At 39.2% G+C, this 21,012-nt stretch overlaps 1 protein-coding gene across 2 annotated transcripts in view; it reads left to right on the top strand.

Moving 5' to 3' along the window:
- Window positions 1-21,012, top strand: part of LOC101162504 (microtubule-associated serine/threonine-protein kinase 1) — an 87,825-nt gene that overhangs the window by 44,917 nt on the left and 21,896 nt on the right. For both annotated transcript variants that reach the window (XM_023955759.1, XM_023955762.1), the window contains 10 exons: window positions 6,223-6,383; window positions 7,980-8,055; window positions 12,292-12,501; window positions 12,605-12,706; window positions 14,371-14,503; window positions 16,698-16,765; window positions 16,881-16,957; window positions 17,921-18,129; window positions 19,778-19,916; window positions 20,725-20,857. In XM_023955759.1, coding sequence (XP_023811527.1) covers window positions 6,223-6,383; window positions 7,980-8,055; window positions 12,292-12,501; window positions 12,605-12,706; window positions 14,371-14,503; window positions 16,698-16,765; window positions 16,881-16,957; window positions 17,921-18,129; window positions 19,778-19,916; window positions 20,725-20,857 — 1,308 coding nt within the window. The remainder of the gene's footprint in view (window positions 1-6,222; window positions 6,384-7,979; window positions 8,056-12,291; window positions 12,502-12,604; window positions 12,707-14,370; window positions 14,504-16,697; window positions 16,766-16,880; window positions 16,958-17,920; window positions 18,130-19,777; window positions 19,917-20,724; window positions 20,858-21,012) is intronic.

Raw genomic sequence — 21,012 nt, 5'->3', positions numbered from 1 at the left:
GGAGGGACAGATGGTGGTGGACTTTGCGAAGAGGATGGAAATGGCTGTAGTCAACACTTACTTCCAGAAGAGAGAGGAACATAGAGTGACATACAGAAGTGGAGGTAGGAGTACTCAGGTGGACTACATCCTATGTAGACGAGGTCATTTGAGAGAGGTTAATGACTGCAAAGTGGTGGTAGGAGAGAGTGTAGCCAGACAGCACCGCATGGTGGTGTGTAAGATGATTCTGGAGGTCAGGAAGAAGAAGAGAGGGAAAACAGAAAAGAAGACCAAGTGGTGGAAGCTACAGAATGAAGAAACTTGTGAGGAATTTAGGCAGAAGTTGAGGCAGGTCCTGGGTGGTCAGGATGAGCTTCCAGAGGACTGGGAAACTACAGCAGAGATTATCAGGGAAACAGGTAGGAAGGTGCTAGGTGTGTCATCTGGAAAGAGGAAAGACGGTAAAGAGACTTGGTGGTGGAATGAGGAAGTACAGGAATGCGTCCAGAGGAAGAGGTTGGCTAAAAGGAAGTGGGATGTAGAAAGGACTGAGGAAGGTAGACAGGAGTACAAGGAAGCGCAGCGTAGAGTGAAGAGAGAGGTGGCAAAGGCCAAACAGAAAGCTTACGATGAGCTATATGACAGGTTAGACACAAAGGAAGGAGAGAAGGACTTGTACAGGCTAGCCAGACAGAGAGACAGAGATGGGAAGGACGTGCAACAGATAAGGGTGATTAAGGACAGAGACGGAAAGGTGCAAACAACCCAGGAGAGTGTACAGAAAAGATGGAAGGAGTATTTTGAGGAGCTGATGAACGAGGAAAATGACAGGGAAAGAAGGGAGGAAGATGTGGTTGTTGTGGAGCAGGAAGTAGCAGAGATTGGAAAGGATGAGGTTAGGAAGGCTCTGAAAAGGATGAAGAGCGGAAAGGCCGTTGGTCCTGATGACCTACCTGTGGAGGTATGAAAGTGCTTAGGAGAGAGGAGAGACAGGAGTGGAATTTCTAACAAGGTTGTTCAATTGGATTTTAGAGAGTGAGAAGATGCCTGAGGAATGGAGGAGAAGCGTTCTGGTTCCGATCTTTAAGAACAAGGGTGACACGCAGAACTGCAGCAACTACAGAGGAATAAAGTTGATGAGTCACACAATGAAGCTGTGGGAAAGAGTAGTGGAAGCCAGGCATAGGAAGAAGGTGGAGATCTGTGAGCAGCAGTATGGTTTCATGCCCCGTAAGAGCACCACTGATGCCATTTTTGCTTTGAGAATGTTGATGGAAAAGTACAGAGAAGGTCAGAAGGAGCTTCATTGTGTGTTCGTAGATTTAGAGAAGGCGTATGACAGGGTGCCGAGGGAGGAGCTGTGGTACAGTATGAGGTCGTCTGGAGTGGCAGAGAAGTATGTCAGAGTAGTTCAGGACATGTATGAGAGAAGTATGACGGTGGTGAGATGTGCTGTAGGTCAGACAGAGGAGTTCAAGGTGGAGGTGGGACTACACCAAGGATCAGCTTTGAGTCCTTTTTTGTTTGCTATGCTGATGGACAGGCTGACAGACGAGGTAAGACAGGAATCTCCCTGGACAATGATGTTTGCGGATGACATTGTAATTTGCAGTGAGAGTAGAGAGCAGGTGGAGGAACAGCTAGAGAGGTGGAGGTTTGCTCTGGAAAGAAGAGGCATGAAGGTCAGTCGTAGTAAGACAGAATACATGTGTCTGAATGAGAGGGATCAAGGTAGAAGCGTTAGGTTACAGGGGACTGAGGTGAAGAAGGTGCAGGAGTTTAAGTACTTGGGGTCAACAGTTCAGTGTGATGGGGAGTGTGGAAAAGAGGTGAAGAGGCGAGTGCAGGCAGGTTGGAGCGGTTGGAGGAAAGTGTCAGGAGTGTTGTGTGACAGAAGAGTGTCAGCAAGACTCAAAGGAAAGGTGTACAAGACAGTGGTGAGACCAGCTCTGCTCTATGGGTTAGAGACGGTAGCAGTGAGACAGAGACAAGAGGCTGAGATGGAGGTAGCAGAGATGAAGATGTTGAGGTTCTCCTTAGGAGTGACCAGGTTAGACAGGATAAGGAACGAGTACATCAGAGGGACGGCTCATGTTGCCTGTGTTAGCGACAAAGTCAGAGAAGCCAGACTGAGATGGTTTGGACATGTTCAGAGGAGGGATAGTGGATATATTGGTAGAAGGATGTTGGAGATGGAGCTGCCTGGCCGGAGGGCAAGAGGACGGCCAAAGAGGAGATATATGGATGTCTTAACAGAGGACATGAAGTTGGCTAATGTTAGGGTAGAAGATGTTCATGATAGAGTGAGGTGGAAAAGGATGATTCGCTGTGGCGACCCCTGATGGGAAAAGCCGAAAGAGAAAGAAGACATGTGTTTTGCTTTTGCGTTCAGATTATGTCTGGGTTTTTTTAACCAAAACACGTTCATGACTCAACTTCAAGACAACATTAACTGGATAAAAGAGAACCTTGAAAGATTTATTAAATTCTCATCTTTTGAGATATTTTGAAAGTGTTTCCAGTGGTCTTTATCGTAGGCTTATCCAGCGCTTATCTACCTTCTTTGAAGGTCCAAAGAGTTTTACAGTCACAGTTGCATTCATCCATTTGCACACACACACTGATTGCGGCTCCACTGCCAAACACTGGTGCCTACCTATAAACACCAGTAGCATCGTGGGGTCCAGTGTCTTGTCCAAAGACATTTCGACACATGGGGTAAGGTGGGAACCGAATCAGAGGTCAACTGTCCTACCCCTGCACCATGGTCACCCTTTTTTAGAGATAGAGATATTCTTTATTGATCCCACGTTGGGGAAATTCAATTGCTACAGCAGTTCAGTCCAAGAAAAGAAAAAGAAAAAAGAAGAGAAGAAAAACAGCAATGTGCAAAAGAATGAAGGGGGTTCAAATTTTTTTTCACTTTAATTACAACTTTGTTGTTTTTAGCCCAAAAAACCTGTTATTACCCAGAACATCAACAACAACAGTTTCTGCAGAGTGGCAGTATTCATTCGAAATTCTCCTCTGAGTTGTGGGCGGGACCAATGGCATGGAGCAACCCCGCTCCCTTTGCCCTCCCTGTTACCGACACCTTACAACATGGAGATTATGGCCCAGCCATCATAATTTTACATCACAAATATAGGCTCTCTTTGTCATGGTATTTTTTCATCTGCTCCTGTCAGTGTTTTTTTTTTTTTTTTTTTTTTTGGCTAAAAACGGTACATCATAATTTAAAGACAACTAGGAACGCATTTACAATAGAGAAACACTTATCTATTAACAAACACTTGCACACAAATCTACATTCAAGTTATTTAAAAATACCTCTGATTATCAAGTAAATGCTCACCAGAACTAAATATAACTTCTCAGTTGCTAAGATATGATCCCCCTGATCTATATGCAAGTCATAACTCTGTCTTTAAAAAAAAATATATGCTACATGGAAGAATGATTTTATACATACCCAATTTTTGTGTCTGCCATAATGTCACAAGCTATTTTTCCATCCATCACATAATTCCTCGGAAAAGAAGTGAAAGATGATTTAGTCGGCCAAGTGAGACAAATGAAAGGGCGTTGGCTGAAATTAAATGTGATTTGACGCCAACGGAGACAACTGTAGGGATTGCTTTGGTCAAATTTTGGAACATCAGATACATTTCTAGTAGAAAGCCCTGATTCATTGCCTATTGTGAATATAATGTGTGTGATAGTTAGGTGGAGGTTTGGACTCATAATCCACAACCCGTGTGTTCTGTGCCCTCCTGAGCACATCACCTCCTCTGCATTCTGAATGCTTTTCACACATATTTTCTTTCATTGGCCACCTCTTCCATCTCTCCTTGGTAGCTTCAAAACAGTCGACACATTAAATAAGAGGAGTGCTCTTGAGTCTCTGTGCTCCTCTCCACCTCCCACCCGGCTTTACCCCAGCTTCCACTGCCTCCACTTGTCCTTACACGCACCATTACACACCTGATTAGCTACACCAGGACACTGGCATTCTGAAGGGAAGAAGATGAGGTGCAGAAAAAGTTAATGGAGGATTTTTTTTTTAATATATATTCCATACGGAATAATGATCAAAAAGTAGGAATATGCAAAAATGCAGCAGAATCAGCATAAAAATGTATCTAGAGTTGAATGCCAAGAAAGACTCAAGAGCAAAACGTAAAGACTGTAACTTCACTGCAACACAACAGTTGGATTGTAATTATTTGAGTTTATAACTGAGGGAAATAATTGCAGGAAAAAATCATTTTCCATTTATAATTTACAAAAGAACACTAATCCAAATTAAGGTAATATCACACATTCAGACATAAATCAATTAAATGAATCCAATAAACAAGTTTCAACTTCCAGATTAACCTCTTCAGGGGTATAAATGCAATTCCACTTATACAAAAAAAATTGTTTAATGTTTTTTTTTCGTTCAAGGTTTAATGGATTTAATGGTATATTGCAAACTAGTGACATGTGGTGTGAAGGGGTTAAAGTTCCTTTGAACAGCGAGGTTCAGTTCAGCGAGGTTCAGTTCAGCGAGGTTCAGTTCAGCGAGGTTCAGTTCACTAAGTAACCACTTGAAATAATAAAAGTTAGTTTTATTCATTTATGTTCTACTCTGCTCAGCAGGAATAAACCTAAACCAGTGGTTGAATATCTGCTCTGAGACTGTGGGGAGGGGGGGTCAAATTTACAGGCTGGTCATACCAAAGACTGTTTAAAATGCTTCCCTCACTGACGTTCAGCATTAAGGGCTGATTAAACCCCACCAAATGGCTCCTGAGTGTGGTTATGACTGCAGCTCACTGCTCCTTTATGGGGTCGCTAGAACCAAGAGAACAAATTTCTCTCACCCCGATGAAGAACTTTGTGGTTCTGCAGCTGGATTTGATGATCTACTAAAAGTACATTTTTATGAACCTAATGGTTTTTGCTTATATTTTGATTTGATTAGGTTCCGGACACACCAGCCTTTGAGTTTATATTTTCTGCACATGACCACACATGTCCTTTTTTGCATATTACAGATATTTAATAATGCATGTACTAGTTTCAATTGTGTGGTATAATATAGTACAAAACCTAATATATTAACTTCCTTAAAAATGTTAACTCGCCTTATACTTGCACTTAAGCCTTTAGCCAATTTATCAGCATGTCGGTGTTATGTTGATTATTTTTATCCACATCGCACTGAAAAAATTCTTTTCATTATTAGTTACTTCTAATTGCTATAATATACTAAATTGCATCAGAATGTCAGGCAGTCGAACCAGAAACCATCTGTTTTGAATAGGGATTTCAACATTTTAATTTTTCGTTTTTTTATTTACATATTTATTAGTATATTACTAACAGTTTTGCTATTTTTACAAATGTACTGACATAGGCCCCATTAAAAAAACACTTCTATTCACTTACTGTTTCGTTTTTATGAAAAACATACTTTTTTAGTCTTTCTTTTGTTCTGTGTAAGACCATATAGCAATTGACATAAACTTAAAGATAACTAAGTGAACTCAAAATCTTTCAGTGCTACAGCATAAAAGAACAGCAAGACACACACAAAGTATTCTTCATGCTCTGACGATCATCATATCCGTTGACATTTTGCTCGTTTTTCATCTGGGCTGACGGGTCTTCTTAATTGACTTTTTTAGACAGGACGTTTCCCAAGATCATCATGTCAGTGTTTGTCTGCAGCCTGCAAGCGGTTTTGACCCGAATGGAGTTTCTAATGGATTTTTTATAAAGCCAAAGCCAACCTTATCCTATTGGGAACTGTGTTCATTGAGATTGCCATCGATCCAATTCCTTTGTCGAAGGAAAACCTTTTGTTTAGGTCCAAACAACACCACCACCTATCCTGACATCAAACACTAAAAGCTGCAGTTAACTTTAACTTTACTTTCATACCCTACAGTCTTTTTTTGTGCTGTTTTTTTAGTTCATTTTATTCTTTTTTTTCCTCCCACACAGACCCCTTCTGGGTATTATTCCATGTTTCTCCTCCTCTCCCTTTTTCCTTCTAGTTCTTTGAACTTGGTAGCTTCTTTGTTTTGGTTTGTACTACCCACTCACTTCAAAGTGCACCTCACGCATTCTTCTTTTCCTCTATTTTCTCTTTTCCCTTCTGTTGCTTCTATGAAAAGCTCAAAAATCTGAATCAAAGGACAGGTTCCTTTTTAACTTCTACTCTTTGTCATGTCTCTGGTGTCTCTCCAGTCCTCCAGTTCATCTCAGGAGCGTCTGCATCAGCTGCCCTCCCAACCCACAATGGATGAGCTGCACTTCCTGTCCAAGCACTTTGGCAGCACAGAGAGCATCACAGATGATGACGGAGGGCACCGCTCACCGCATGTTCGCCCTCGCTCTCGAAGCCTCAGGTGAGACCACAGTAGGTCACGGGCCAGAGATGAGAGACTGTCATGAGTCCCCCCCCCCCCCCGTTGGTCATGCTGCTGTATGTGTGTGCTTGGGTAAATGCAACCTCTAAAAAAAAAAGAAAACAACTCAAGCCACAAATAACTTTCACTAATACAATTTTTTATAGTTACACTCTGATCATCTTTTGATATATTTTACAAATATTCCCAGTGGTCTTTTAATTATGATTATGCCGTTTTAGCCAAAATCCAAAAACCTGTCATTTTCTAGGGTAAGTTTTCTGCAGGGCAGCAATTCAAAATTTACCTCCAGGAGGTGGGCGGCACCATTGGCGGAGAGTAAGCCCCGCCTTACTTCCCGTCATCCATCTGTTGGGACTCTTTTCCTCTAGATTACAGCCTCTCATACCCCCAACCTAGCATTAATGGTGCAACAAAGACCTATCCAGTTTTTAGCCAGATGCCAGCTCAGACGAGAAAAAACGAAGACGTGCATAGATCTAGTTGTCAACAAGTGGAGCAGGGAGCTTTTGGCATGGCAATAGTAGTTTGTACGTTGAAGCTAGACTCTTTTTCCTATTGAATTTTTTTATGCTCCTGATTCACCAAATTTTTTTAAAAAATCAGAAATGCAATGAGCTAAATTTTTCTTAATATATTGCCTCAATCATTAGAGAAATGTCCCAAGAACATGTTAAAAACACCAAAAACGCAATTTTTATCGGAGTGGATCTTTATCCGAGAAGCACACAGTTTTTCGTACAATTGTTCTTATGTGTTCATTTTTTATTTTATGTAATATTATCTGTTGATGCTGCAAACTGGAGCCACAAATCTTCTGAAATCCAGATAAAAGTGCGGTTTGGCTGAAGGATGCTAAGACATAAGAAAGCATTTCTACTATAAATGCTCGATCATATGTTTTTTCACCTCAAAATATATAAAATATTTTATTTGTAACGTGTGCTTTAGGTTTATATCATATTAATTCTACTCCACAGGGTGCAGCAGTTTTTCTTTAAGCAGAATTCCCCACAGAAAACTCTCAAAACACCCTGTGAGGGTAGACTTTACATGCTTAACTAGGCACCACATTACACGTTAATGATTAATCTTCATAACAAACAAGATTTTTTTTGTTATAGGATAAGAAAAACAATTGATTCAAGTTTAAATACAACCTGTCTGACATGCTTTGGTCAAATGAGCTGACTTCAGTCATCTTTTGACACTTCTGTTCACAGCAGCGGGCTTTAGGGGGTGGAGTGGTGTCACAGTTTTGCTGTGCTATACGTGCTACAGTTTTTTGTGACCCAGTTCAGAGTAAACAGTGTGAAGATAGACCAAGATTAAGGAGAGGAAGATGGATAGTTATTTGCATCTGAAACATCACAGTATCTGAACCTTCCCTTATGACACAATTTACAGATTTAGGCTGCGGAAAACAATGAAATCGCTCTAAAAATGAAAAAAAAAGACAACTGAATTGGTTTGTTGTTTTTATCCTGTTTACTGCCTCTTCTCCATCTGTCTGGCTGATTTTCTCAGTCAGTACTGTATATCACTCTCCTGTTGTCTGTGTTTGCCTCTCCTCAGCCCGGGGCGCTCTCCATCCTGCTATGACAATGAAATCGTCATGATGAACCATGTCTACAAGGAGCGTTTCCCCAAGGTCAGGCTGGCGCAAACAAATACACAAGTGTAACTCCATTCACACACTCACACACATCAAACAAACCGCACAATAGCTGTCTCTCATCTGCTTTTACAACATTTTTTCCGGAGTGGCTCATTATTCGCAGTATTCACATCTTTTAGAAACGCAGCCGATGATTCATTAGCGAATGTAAAAAACTAATAAACAAACTAAAAGGCATTCCCTTGGGCACATTTAAGTGATGCAAAAAAGAAGATGTAGCACAAAGCAAACTCTTGTTTTGATGGAACGTTAGCCGACTCGTTTCTTTGTAGAGTACAAGCAGAACCATTGGAGCAGTCCCGATCACATGGAAAGAGTTCTACATTTAGGGGCTCTTTTTGTCCTGCAAACCAGTCATTTCGTCTCTAGGACCATGTGCCACTTTTACAGTCATAGCAAAAAAAAAAAGCAGGTTTATACACTTATTCTACATAAACAGTTCCTTGCTTTTGATAAACTGTCAAAATTGAGCTCATTTGTCATTATACCAGCTGTCATTTCCCATAGCTGCTGTTGCTGCTGCTGGTGGCAGAGTAAACATGTACCTGTAACAATCCATCATTGTGGTATTCTCTTTCACAGTTATTAAATGTCAAACTAGAGCTGAATTTACAAATCAACACATTTGACAATTTAACTATAAAAAATATGAAATGATGGCTCCAACGTGAAACTGATCTAATTCATCTGCTGTAAAATATGTCAGAAAAAAAATCTCTAAATGACATTATACAGAGGTCTTCAGAAGCTAGAAATGACTTAATAGAGAACCTGGCGCTCAATATGTGCTGCAATATTCTGACAGCAGCTCTCATTCTGGATTATAACATTCCAATATGAGTGTTTGTATCTGCTGCAGGTGCTTTTGGTAATTCCTCTCACATTTGTTTTAATATAATGTAAAACAAGAGCTAGGTTCATATAGTTCCCTGAACTACGGTGGTATTTGTGTCGTCCAAACTTTTATTATTTCCATATCCCTCAAAATACCAGGCGCCACACAAATTTAGATCTTTTTTTTGTATAACTGTGCTGTGATCAGTGGCGATAACTCTGCTTTCATTGTTCCTCAGAGGTGGGAAACAGAAAACACTGAATACAGAGCAGGCAGCTATGTGTCAAAAATTAACATTAACATGAAGAAATAAGACATATGTATATGCTTCTGTGGTTTTACCTGATCATATACTGCAGAATGTATTGTTTATTTTGATATACATGAGTTTAAACATTTTGTAAATTGTTTTGCTCTGTTTTATTAGAGCTGTGTTGCCTGACAGATTTGAGCAGAATTTGATCAGTTAAATAACATTAAAACCAGCTCCTGGAGACAGTTTCTTCTTTTTCTTTTCTTTTCTTTACTGAAATGTCTGCAAATCTTTGCAGTTAAATAATGCAGTGTGATGACCGGTAGTTGGCAGTGTTTATGTGTTACAAAATTCAGGTTAGCCATTATTTCACTCATAAGTGAATTTGCTGCAAGATCAAATCAATTTATTCACCTGAAATGTGATCTTTTTTGGTTTAAAATAGTATTGGTTAAATATATCTAAAAACATCTAGTGGTTTACTGTACTGAATTTGGTTTTATTAAATACCATCAAGATGTTAAAATTCCGTGTGCGACTTGTGCAACTGTCTCTCATTTACATATCTGGTTGTAGATCACCTTCGAGATCATCTAATTAATGAAATGTTGATGAGGAATGTTGTGCTTGTTTTGCTTTCTCCGCAAACCCTTCAGGGAAAAAGTTTTTTTTTCTTTTTTTAACTAAAGAGTAAAAACAATCCTAAAAAATGTAAAATAGCTGTCTTTTGTTTTTAATGTCAAACAGATGGGAGATGTCTAAATGTCACTATGACTTTGACACTGAAATGAGCTCATTGCAGCTTTGGAAAAGTCACTTGACAGGCGTCTTGCCGTGTTTTTTTTTGAAGAAGTTAGCATCAACAGGAGACTATAATGAAGTGTGTTCAAAACTAGGTTAGCTGAGGCAGTGGGAACATTAATTTACTGAATAGCATTAGCAGGCAGGATGTTGCATTTTTCTCATCTGGGCATGACTAATGCATGAAGCCACAGCAACGATGCAGTACTGTCTGTGTCAAATGAACGCTCCAGAAACAAGTCACTAATTTTTACCCAAGCTACAATGAACAACCCTTACAAATTCCAGAGAATTTTTTAGGGAGGCTAATGAACCCGCAGCACCAGGCGATGCACGAAAACCAAATCTAAATGTAATCTTGGTCACTGTGGAGGCTGTTAGAGCCTCCTGAAAATGCTCATACATAGAAGTCTTAAATGCATCTTGATTGCATCATCATGTTTTGTATCTGTTTCATTAGTCCATACAGCAGATCTGGAGCCTTGTTGACTCGACAAATGTGTGCAGTTATTCTGTTTAAAGAAAACAGGGGGTGAAATGATTGGCGCTTTGTTTCATGTGCGTTAGAATCCTGCAAACAGCCTCGGTGTCCCGCTGCTAGGGATTTGAGATTTAGTGTCCACCCCTGCACGGCTTACAGTTTGGATTAAAAGTGTACTTCCTTAAAGATCCACCCTGATTGTCTTTTGATATAAAGTGTCCTCAGTGCTCTTTTAGTTGTTATTACGCCATTTTTAGCCATATCCAAAAACCATTGTCATTTTCTAGGGCATTTTTTTTGCAGAGCAGCAGGAGTTTGTAAGAAATATGTCTCCGAGTTGTGGGTGGGACTGTTGGAACGGAGCAACCCCGTCCCCTACTCTGTTCTCTGTTGCAGAGCGGATAAGGGAGTGTGTTTTCTATGTCACAGAAATGCTGTTTTTCAAACTGAATTTTTTCATCTGTTCCTGATTCACAACAGTTTGAATAAAGAAATATTCATAAATTAAATTTGAAGCTTCATTTTCTGCTTTATATGTCCTAAATTATGAGAAAAATGCTATGTTAAAAACACCAAAAAACACAATTATCATTGGAGTGGGTCTTTGAAGAGTACTAAAGATTAACTTGTGAGTTTCTCAGAAACAATATTAGTGGCAGTGTAAACAAAAATTTACAGATGCACTTATGCATTTGCAGTCTTGCTAATGCACAAGTGCTTTGTCTATTATTTCAGTTTTGTCTTTTAGGTTATCTAAGTCATCTTTCACTTTGTGTTAAAGTAGTGTTGAGTTTTCAGGCTTTCTGTTTCTGTTCCCCAACTTTTGTTCACAGTTGGTGTAATTTTCTACTCATCCACTGCCGGTTTAGTTTGAGTTATTTAACCCTGATAAAATCAGATGTGTGGTCATGTCAGGGCCAGATTCTCCTGTCATGAAAAGAGATGTGATAGAGGAATGACACGCAACAGAAATGAACGCTGACTAATTATGTCGAAAATTAACTTAAATGATTTTAAAAGCAATTCTTGAATGTTACAGAGCAAATAAGGGAAGGCCAGGGAATGGGACCTAAAAAAACTTAAACCAAAAGAATCACAAATGTTAACAAAGAGGAAGAAACATAGATCCAGCTTTACATCACCACCTGAACCACAATCTATCTCTTGGTGTTTTTCCATTTGGGGTTTCGGTATCAAAGAACTCTCATTTTAAACCAGTATGATGCTAGTCTTAATTAAGGTTATTTAAAAGTTTTTCTTTCTAACTTCTACACCCTGAAATGTGGATGTGTGATCCAAACTTGGTGATAGACAACCATTTTTGTGTGCAGAGATGTGTGTGTGGATGCGTGTGATGAAATGTTCTCACACTTCAGACAGGTGGAATCAAACACTGTAGACATAGTTCCCAGAGTTACAGTTTGCCGTGTTGTTGGCTTCAGTGTTGAATCAAATATGTGAACCACAGAAAAAAAAATCTCTAAAAAGCAGCTTAGAGAAAACATGAGAGGACTGGAGATGTTTGACTTTTATATAACACTTATTGGGTTAGTACCTGATGTTTAGTCAAAGAACAACACACTTAATAGGACAAAAATCTGCATTTAAAATCCAATACAGCATAATGTTTTTTGCAGAAAATTGCATAAGTGAGCCGATTACTAAAGTCTATTCAAAATATTTGCTTTTCCTTGTTTATCTTTTTTTTAAGTTAATTTTAATTCTTAATACTTTTGCTGAAAATCTAGTCAAGATGTTGTACTGTACCTTGTGCAGAATAATGATTTTTGCTGTTGTGCCTTAGATGACTCCTAATCGTCCTTCTTGTCCATTGAAAAGGCCAAAGCTCAAATGGAGGAGAGGCTGGCAGAATTCATCCAGAACTACTCCCCAGAGAGTGTTCTGCCGCTGGCCGACGGGTTACTCAGCTTCATCCACCACCAGATAGCTGAGATGTCCAGAGACTGCCTGGCCAAATCGCAAGAGGGCCTTATCACCAGTGTTTACTTCTGCGAGCTACAGGAAAACCTGGAGAGGCTGCTGCATGATGTGAGTTTGAAAAAAAAACCAACAACACAGTTTGGTTTGTCAAATTGCTCAAACTCCCACTTTCTTTGAGCTTTTTCGCTCTTGGCTTGTCCTTCCTTGCCAGGCACATGAGCGCTCAGAGAGTTCGGAACTCACCTTCATCATTGAGATCGTCAAAAAGCTCTTCATCATCACATCTCGTCCTGCCAGGCTGCTGGAGTGTTTGGCAAGTTTCATCCTATCTTTTCCAATGATGAGAATCAAATCTGCAAGTCGGTTGTGCTCATCCCAAAAAAAAAAAAAAATGCCTGAATGCTTTTATTCTTCAAAAGTATTCTTCTTTTATTCAGTAATAGCAACAGATGAACATTCAGTCTTTGTTTTTGATGCAACAAATAAGTGATGAGACTTTGAGGTGGGATTTCTTACAAACGGTTAAAGTAAAAAAAAATAAAGTCCCACTCCCATCATTATTTAAGCTTTTTTAAAATTGTTCCCAGTGGTCCTTCATTTATGATTATGCAATTTTTGGACAAAATAACAAAACCTGTCTTGTTTTCTAGAACATGGTTTCTGCAACGTGGCAGGAGTTCATTATAAATTTGCCTCTGATTTGTCTGTGGGGCTGTTGGCGCGGAGCAACCCCACCGACTCTGCCCCTACCTGAAGCCTAGAGCTCTCTTGTTTTAGTGGAGCAGGGAGCTTGTTGCCCACCCAGCAAATGTTCTATATTACAAAGAAGTTCTTTTTTAAACTGCATTTTTTTTTCATCAGCTCCTGTTTCACATCGATATACTTAAAAAATTCATTTTTGAGCTTAATTTTCTTTATTTATGTCCTCCGTGGAAAAACAGTGTGACAAGTTGAAAACACCCAAAAAACACGAACTTTTTTTTTATCTGAGTGGGTTTTATGAATTGTAAGTCACTCATTGTTTTTCAAAAAAAAGTGTCGTGTCCCAATGGCATTTCCTATTTATTTATTGGTTGCTATTTACGTCAATGTTATTTCATGTTTTTGTGTTTACCTGATATAACTTTATTAGTTTTGAAGAGCATGTATTGGGTGCTGAAAATGAATGAATCTAATGTAATGGTCACTAATATTTTCAAGCTCTTAAGTTGAGCCAGGCACACACTAGTGCTATCAGCTGTGTTTTTATAGCTTCAAGTTATTTTTCTCTCTTTTATGAAAAAGTAACAGTGTCCTTGGCGTGCTGCTTCATTCTCTTAGCCCTTCTCTGTAATAATGAGCCTATTCACAAACAGAAAGCTTAGCCACACCTGAATATCAACTCGCTGATTGATATTATCCCCTTTTTATCCGCTGCAGCATCCTCCTCCCAACACTCCTGGCTCATCTTTCTGTTGTCAAGGCAACCGTCAGAATAGGTCGATGGGGTCAAGCAAGACGTGGAGAGGACTTTAGATCCTCATGGCTCTTGGGTTAGAGAGGAGAATGCTGGCACAGATAAGATGTTGTCCACTCCCGTACAGTTCATTTAGCATTCCTGCTAGATCCGCTTTGTTGAAAATGTCACAGTCGGTGGGCTGTCTGGCTACAGGAATACTATCCACGAGTAAGGCGAGTCATCAGAGCGCCAGGTTAATTCCCCCTATTTCTGTTTTCTCTGGCTGAAGGGAGCCAACACAGGAAAGTAGGAGAGGAAATTATACCAGCTTCCCTGAGCATTCTTATCAAAATGTTATTTCATCAACAAGAAGGATCAAGAAGAATCTCACAGAACATCAGGGGCAAGCTCGGGAGTAATAAAACAACTGTTACAAAATGAGTTGAGAAAAAGTAAAGTGCTGTTTACTTTTATATATGTTTTTGCACTTTGTGTTTTATGTTTCCTCTCCTTCTTCACATTTCCTCCTCTAACAATAGGAGTTTAACCCAGAGGAGTTTTATCACTTGCTGGAAGCAGCCGAGGATCACGCCAAAGAAGGGCAACTCATGAAAGCAGACATCCCTCGATATATTATAAGCCAGCTGGGCCTGACCAGAGACCCACTGGAGGGTAAGACAGATAAAATGCAGATGGAAACAAATGGAATGAGCTTTAACTTGTAGGCCAGCTTTGCTCGTTTTACTTTCTTAGCTTGAGTTAGATGAAAGGATCAATACTACTCTGTCTGTTAAGTGCTGAGCTGGAGCCAGGACGACATTAAGCTCCAACTCGCCATAGAGACTGAGAGCGGCAGGAAACAGCCAGACGGTTTCTGTTCAAGAGAAAATATTTTGCATAGTGCAGAATTAAGTCCACCTGAATCTCAGATTGACAATTTCTTTGGGGTTTTTGGTGAGTGTCGTTATCATGATTTATATTTTTTTTGCCTGAATTTTTGCCCCAAAGTGTTATTATCTTCAAGTTGTCCTTGTTGTTCTTGGTAGATGCATACAATTTAACTCAACTTTATTTCTAAAGCAGTTTGGTACAACAGCACTAAAACAAAGAGCTATTTGGGGATGAAAATCATAAAAACAAGGGTAAAGTATAAAAAATATATATAAATAGAACTAGTATAAAAACAACTTTTAAGACAGTAAAAACAAAGGAACAAAAAGAATAGCTGAGTCTCCTAAAAAAAACATAAAGTAAAAGTGTCAAAATAAGATATTTGTTTAAAAAAAAAAGAAAAAAATGTAAAAAAGAAAAAAAAATCTTAATGCCTCAATGTTCATGCAGGCTTTTTTAATTTAGGAATTCTTTAGGAATTCTTCAACTATCCTTAAAACATTTTAGATTCAAATGTGTTAACAACCTCCATAAAGTTGGAAAACAGAAGTGATGATGGTGAAACATTATTTTATAAAATCCTAATCTTTAAAAAGAGAACTTAGCTGCACCAATAAAAGGCAAAAAGTAAAAAAACAATCTAATCATAAACAGTGAGAATAATTTGATTTTTTGGTTCTAATAGCGATTCTTCTTGTAATTTTTCTGCAACCTGTCACTCAATGCTGTTTAGAGACACTTATAGTAAGTGTTGAATTCATCAATACTACACATCCTATTTCAATTCTAAGTAAAACCACAAGATACCATATACAATTTAGGTAAAGTTTTCTATTTTTTCTGCGTTTATCGTTTTCTTTTTAAGTTGCACACAAAGAGATTTTATTTTTGGCTATCTTACATAAATTAAAGTACAAGATATAGAAACAGATCATATTTAGCTTAAATGAAACTAACTTTAAAAAAGAACTTGCTTTCTCTTTCTTACTTTAAAGGACTGAATAAATTAGTCTCAGCGACATTGGAGACTCCATACTGTATTTTGCAGGATGTAGTTTTAATTCTGTATATCTATCATTTCCCTCGACTTGTTTCATTATAGAGCTTGATTCCGATTTTGCTCCTTAAATCTACTCATCATTAGGACGCTCAGAATGAGGATATATAGAGAAGCAGAGTCTGGACCGGCCTCATCGGTGGTGCAGTGACATTGCTCTCTTTCATTAATCATCAGGGATTAAATTCTGCCCCGAGCTCACTCGTCTGTTCGCATCTGCTCAGCAGCGCTGGATCTAATCCATCAAGACCTTCTCATTAGCTCATTGGTGTAATGGCTCAGAAAAAATCTCCACAAAAAGAAGATTTTATTTATCACTTGTGTGATAGAAATCTCGCTTTAGTTCTGTCAGAGTTAATCTTTGCTAACAACGCTCCACTTGTTTGAATGTTTTTCTGGCTGTAGCGCCTATTGTCATGCAGAGGCGAGCGTGCACACACACCCACACAGCTGCTTGCACATGCTCACACTTCATTCTTTGGTGTCTTGGAGACAGTTGACGAGATTTTTTCAGTGCCAAACAGCAACTGAGCACATATGTGACTCTCAGCTGAGGGACTTTTATCTTTTTAGTAGTTAGTACCTACTGAGCGCCTTTTCAGAGTGAGACCTTTTTTTAGCAGATGTCCCAAGCAAAAATACAAGAACAAAGAAAATGTTCTGCCTTTCTCTTAAGGGGGGGGGAGAACAAAAGTGAGGGGGCAGAAGAGCTGACAAAACTGAGACAAATTGCTAGAAGAAGCTATTTTAAATCTCATATTTGTCTCAGGCTGATTTAGCGCCTTTGGCCCCCTCCGCCTCTCTGAAACCTGAAAAGTGGTTCTGCTGAAGGTGCTTCAGCATTGTGGGAGACCAGCTTCTCTGTCTGGAAACTCCAGAACTCTGGGATTTTTCACCAACTGGCGTCTTTCTTTGCAGAAATCGTGAGCCTTGACAGCTATGACAGTGAGGGCCCACAGACTCCAGAGACAGATGACTCAGCAGAGGTGATGAATGCGAGCAGACACATTCATTTACATATTTACAATTGCAAAATCTTAACACATGAATGTAAAAATCGAAGGTTGCTGACGTATTTATTTATCTATCAAATATCCACAGGGGAAAGGAAGATCCATCAAACCGCCTACGGAAGAAGACTTTCAGACCATCAAGCTGATCAGCAATGGAGCTTATGGGTAAGCAAGGGATTTGAACCTGACTGATCTTTTGCTGAGACCAAATCCACTCAAGTTATATAAAGAGTTTTGTCAAGCTCTCAATCTAATGTGATGGATGATGTGGATATTTTATCAGGATAGTAACATTTTGAGACATCATCATCCTGTATTTAAATGTCCTGAAAACAAATAAAAGCAAAAGCTCAACAAGCAATTTTGTTATCATTATGTGTTTATAACTGCTGATATGACAAAGATATGTGAATTTATTAGAAACAATTAAAAGAAAGTTACTTAAAAAAACAGCTTGTTGGGGCTTTTGCTCAATCATACATCTCCATCTAACCCTGTCCTCTCCAACCACCCTCGTGTTCTTCTTGATAACCTCTTCTGTGGTCCTCTTCTAGACTTTGCTCCTCATTGTTCCAACCTCAGCATCCCTTTACCAACAGAATCACTGTTTCTCCTTTGAATATCTCCAAAACATCTCAATTTGCATCCCTGCATTTATCTCCAGATGTCCCTCTGATGTTTCCCTCCTGATCCTATACATTCCCAAAAAGAACCTCGGCATCGTCCTCTCTGCTACCTCCAGTTCTGCGTCCTGTCTGTTTCTCAGAGCCTCTCTCTCTTGCCATTTCTAGTCAAAAAAAGTATTTTCAGAAGTCTTGTTCCTCAATGTGTTCCTCTTGTCTTTTACGTTTTTGCAAATAATACTGAAGGTTTAAAAAAAGAAGGAACAGCATGACTGAGATTGGACACATTTTAAAAAGATCAACATGTGGACATTTGCTGTTTTATTTTGTGTTAAGAAATAAAAAGATTGGTAATTAAAAAATGTTTATCTTAATGACATTAAGAGAAAACACAGTAATTTGTCATTGATTAAAAGGAAATTTGAACTTTATATCTTGAATATCTTTGATCTATAACAGATTTATGCTGATTTATATTTCTTCTGCTTCTGCTGTTGTTTTCCAGCGCTGTCTACCTAGTGCGCCACAGAGAGACGCGGCAGCGTTTTGCAATGAAGAAAATCAACAAGCAGAACCTTATCTTGCGGAATCAGATCCAGCAGGCTTTTGTAGAGAGGGACATCCTCACTTTTGCAGAAAACCCCTTCGTCGTCTCCATGTTCTGCTCCTTTGAAACCCGCCGACATCTCTGCATGGTCATGGAGTATGTGGAAGGTGAGGACAAATTTACAACCGAAATGAAAAAAAAAAGTTGAAAATTTGTGTTCTGTCAAGTCTGTTTTATGTTGGGTCTTTCAACGTCCAATTTGAAATCCCAACTGTTCACTGCATTGATTTGCTCCAGTCTGAGGGTCTTTGGTGGACTCAACAGAATATGTCCCCTGCTATGATCAGGTAACCTGTCCATGCAGGCTTCACATTCAGCTCCTGGCAGGCAGCCTGAAAAAATTACTTCCAGGCAACTAAATGTCACTCAGGATTTCACAACATTAGTAGACCTTAAGCTGATCCCTGCTGCCCGTTACAACACGACTTTATTTTTAAAAAGATTTAAAAAAACAGGAAGTGACATCCATTCAGAAAAGGTCATTTGTGACGTCTTTTGAGACATTTTAATAACAGGGATGGACTGGTACACTCTGAGCCCTCCACTTGTGATCAGGACTGCCAAGACGCATGTTCACACCAGGTCTAAACAACCTGACTGAGGTGTTAAGGGGAAGGTGTGGATTAGTGACTCATGCATGATGAAGGGCCAGTAAACATGAATTACATGACAGAAATACAAATTATGTAAGCAAAGATGCAAAAAAGTGACGAAGTTTCCTTATGAAGAACAGTGTTTTCATTTAGTAAGATGTTTCCACAGTCCGCAAAAGGTTTGCCTACCCAGCCAGGTTCGAATCCTGGTCATTTTTCTGTGTGGGTTTTTCTCTGGATACTCCGGCTTCTTCCCAAAATCCAAAAACAGGCTTTATTGGTTGATTGGTGTTTCTAAATTGTATTGTTAAAAGTGTGTGCGTCTCTAGCTGTGTTTCCATCATACAAAAAAATTTTAGGAATGTAGAAAAAAACACAATTTCATGAATACACTGTTTCCGTGAAATCTTAATTACCGGTATGCAAATAAAAACAAGCCAACTCACCCAATAAGTCATTCATAAATATGCCGTTTGAGCAATACTTTGATTTACAGCAGATACATTAAAATTTCTGCCATCAAAGGAGATGTCGGTCTCTTATTCAGGCCATGGAGGGGCAAGCTCCTAACACGTCGGCATGGAAGTGACTTTGGGAAAAAGTGGTTGTTGATTTTACGGAAGATCCAATAATTCCGCATGACACGCTCAACTTTTAAAGAGCTGTGTGATGCTGGGGGACCTGCTGTGGCGCCCGCTGTACAGTGTCCAAGGCAGCCAGTTCCTAACAAGAAGCGCAGTGCCGTCGCTATCTACAAACTGGCTACCTGTGCAGAGTTGTTGTCATGTGAGTCACTTAATTAGAAAAAAGTGTTTCCATTGTAATTTTGCGAAACATGTCAATTTCAATATGACTCAAAAACCACCTCCTCCAAGCGCAAAAACCTTTTTTCGATAAATGTGATTTTTTTTCTTTTTTTTAAACTGTCGTGCCAGCTTCTGTTTGAGTGTGGATGGGCAAACTGTCCTGGGTGTACCCCAACCACCCCCAAGGTAGCTGGAATAGGCTCCAGCATCCCCTGTGACCCTGAGCAAAATGAAGCAGGAACAGAAGATGGATGGATTTTCCATTCCAGCTAACGAGAAACATATTATTTTTCAAGATCCTTGCTGGTTAGGTCTTTAAAATAGAAAAAGAAAAAGTGTTTCTCCTCTTCTCTCAGGTGGTGACTGTGCCACTTTGTTGAAAAACATCGGGGCTCTCCCTGTGGAGCTGGCAAGGATGTATTTTGCTGAAACCGTTTTAGCTCTGGAATACCTGCACAACTACGGTATCGTTCACAGAGACCTCAAACCCGATAAGTAAGTGTCTAAACAGAGATTCTTTTATTTTTCTTCTTGAAACTTTCATCTAATGTCTATAGAAGCTGGTTGATTGTGTCATTTTCTAAGTCATTAGTGAGGGAAAGAGTTAGCTGTAAGGGCTGTCAAAAGAACCAAATGAAAGGTCACGCAAGACAAAGAGGAGTGGAGTGAAAATAAACTTTAATGAACCAATGAAAAGAACAAAGTAATGGATACTGCAGGCCAGGAAAGTCAACAAAAAATAAAAAAATATAAGAAAGGCTTGGTGGGGAAAAAGGACCAGCTACAGAAAAGGTGCTAAAGATGAGGATGCATTTCTGACCGAAGGAAACATGGAAACGAATTAAAATAAACTGAAAAGAAATGATGATAGGAATCATGATTTTAACTCAAGAGGGAAACAACAGCATAAAGCAAACAAAAGATAGAAAAATTATCTTAATAAAAAAAACAATAACATCCAAACACTGCAAACAACAACATGCAAACAAGTGGATTCCTGAGGGACTGAAACAAATGTAAGAATCAAAAGGGGATAATCCACTTTATAGTGAAAAACAAGCGATGGATTTTTGTTTTGCAGACAAGCACCAGTGGTCTAATAGTTACTCTTTGTGTTTCTTAATAAAGCCATAATTGTCTGCAGCCACTTCTGCTGCAGCGAGGAAAAAGAATTGCTCCTAAATGCCTCCTGACTCCTGACATTAGATCTGTTTTTGAACGAAGTCTCCACACGTTCGGACATTTTAGGCTTTACAGCAATAGAAATAATGGTTGTTGATGGTTTTCCTCTCGGTCTTCACAGCCTCCTGATCACCTCCATGGGACATATTAAGCTCACAGACTTTGGTTTGTCAAAGATGGGTTTAATGAGCCTTACCACCAACCTCTATGAAGGACACATAGAGAAAGATGCCAGAGAGTTTCTGGACAAACAGGTACAGTCAAAATAGCAAAAGTTCAATAAAATCTATTTGACTACAAACAGGGCAGCATACCTGCTTCTTCTTTAGTTGCTTTTTTGTCACTTTTTTGCATGATTTTTTTTAAGTGATAATTCCCTAATTAACATGTCATTTGATGGGATATACGT

Source organism: Oryzias latipes, chromosome 1, assembly GCF_002234675.1.
Source record: "Oryzias latipes chromosome 1, ASM223467v1".
Taxonomy (NCBI): Eukaryota; Metazoa; Chordata; class Actinopteri; order Beloniformes; family Adrianichthyidae; genus Oryzias; species Oryzias latipes.
The sequence above is the reverse complement of the archived record's forward strand: the minus strand, read 5'-3'. Positions and strand labels throughout refer to the sequence as shown.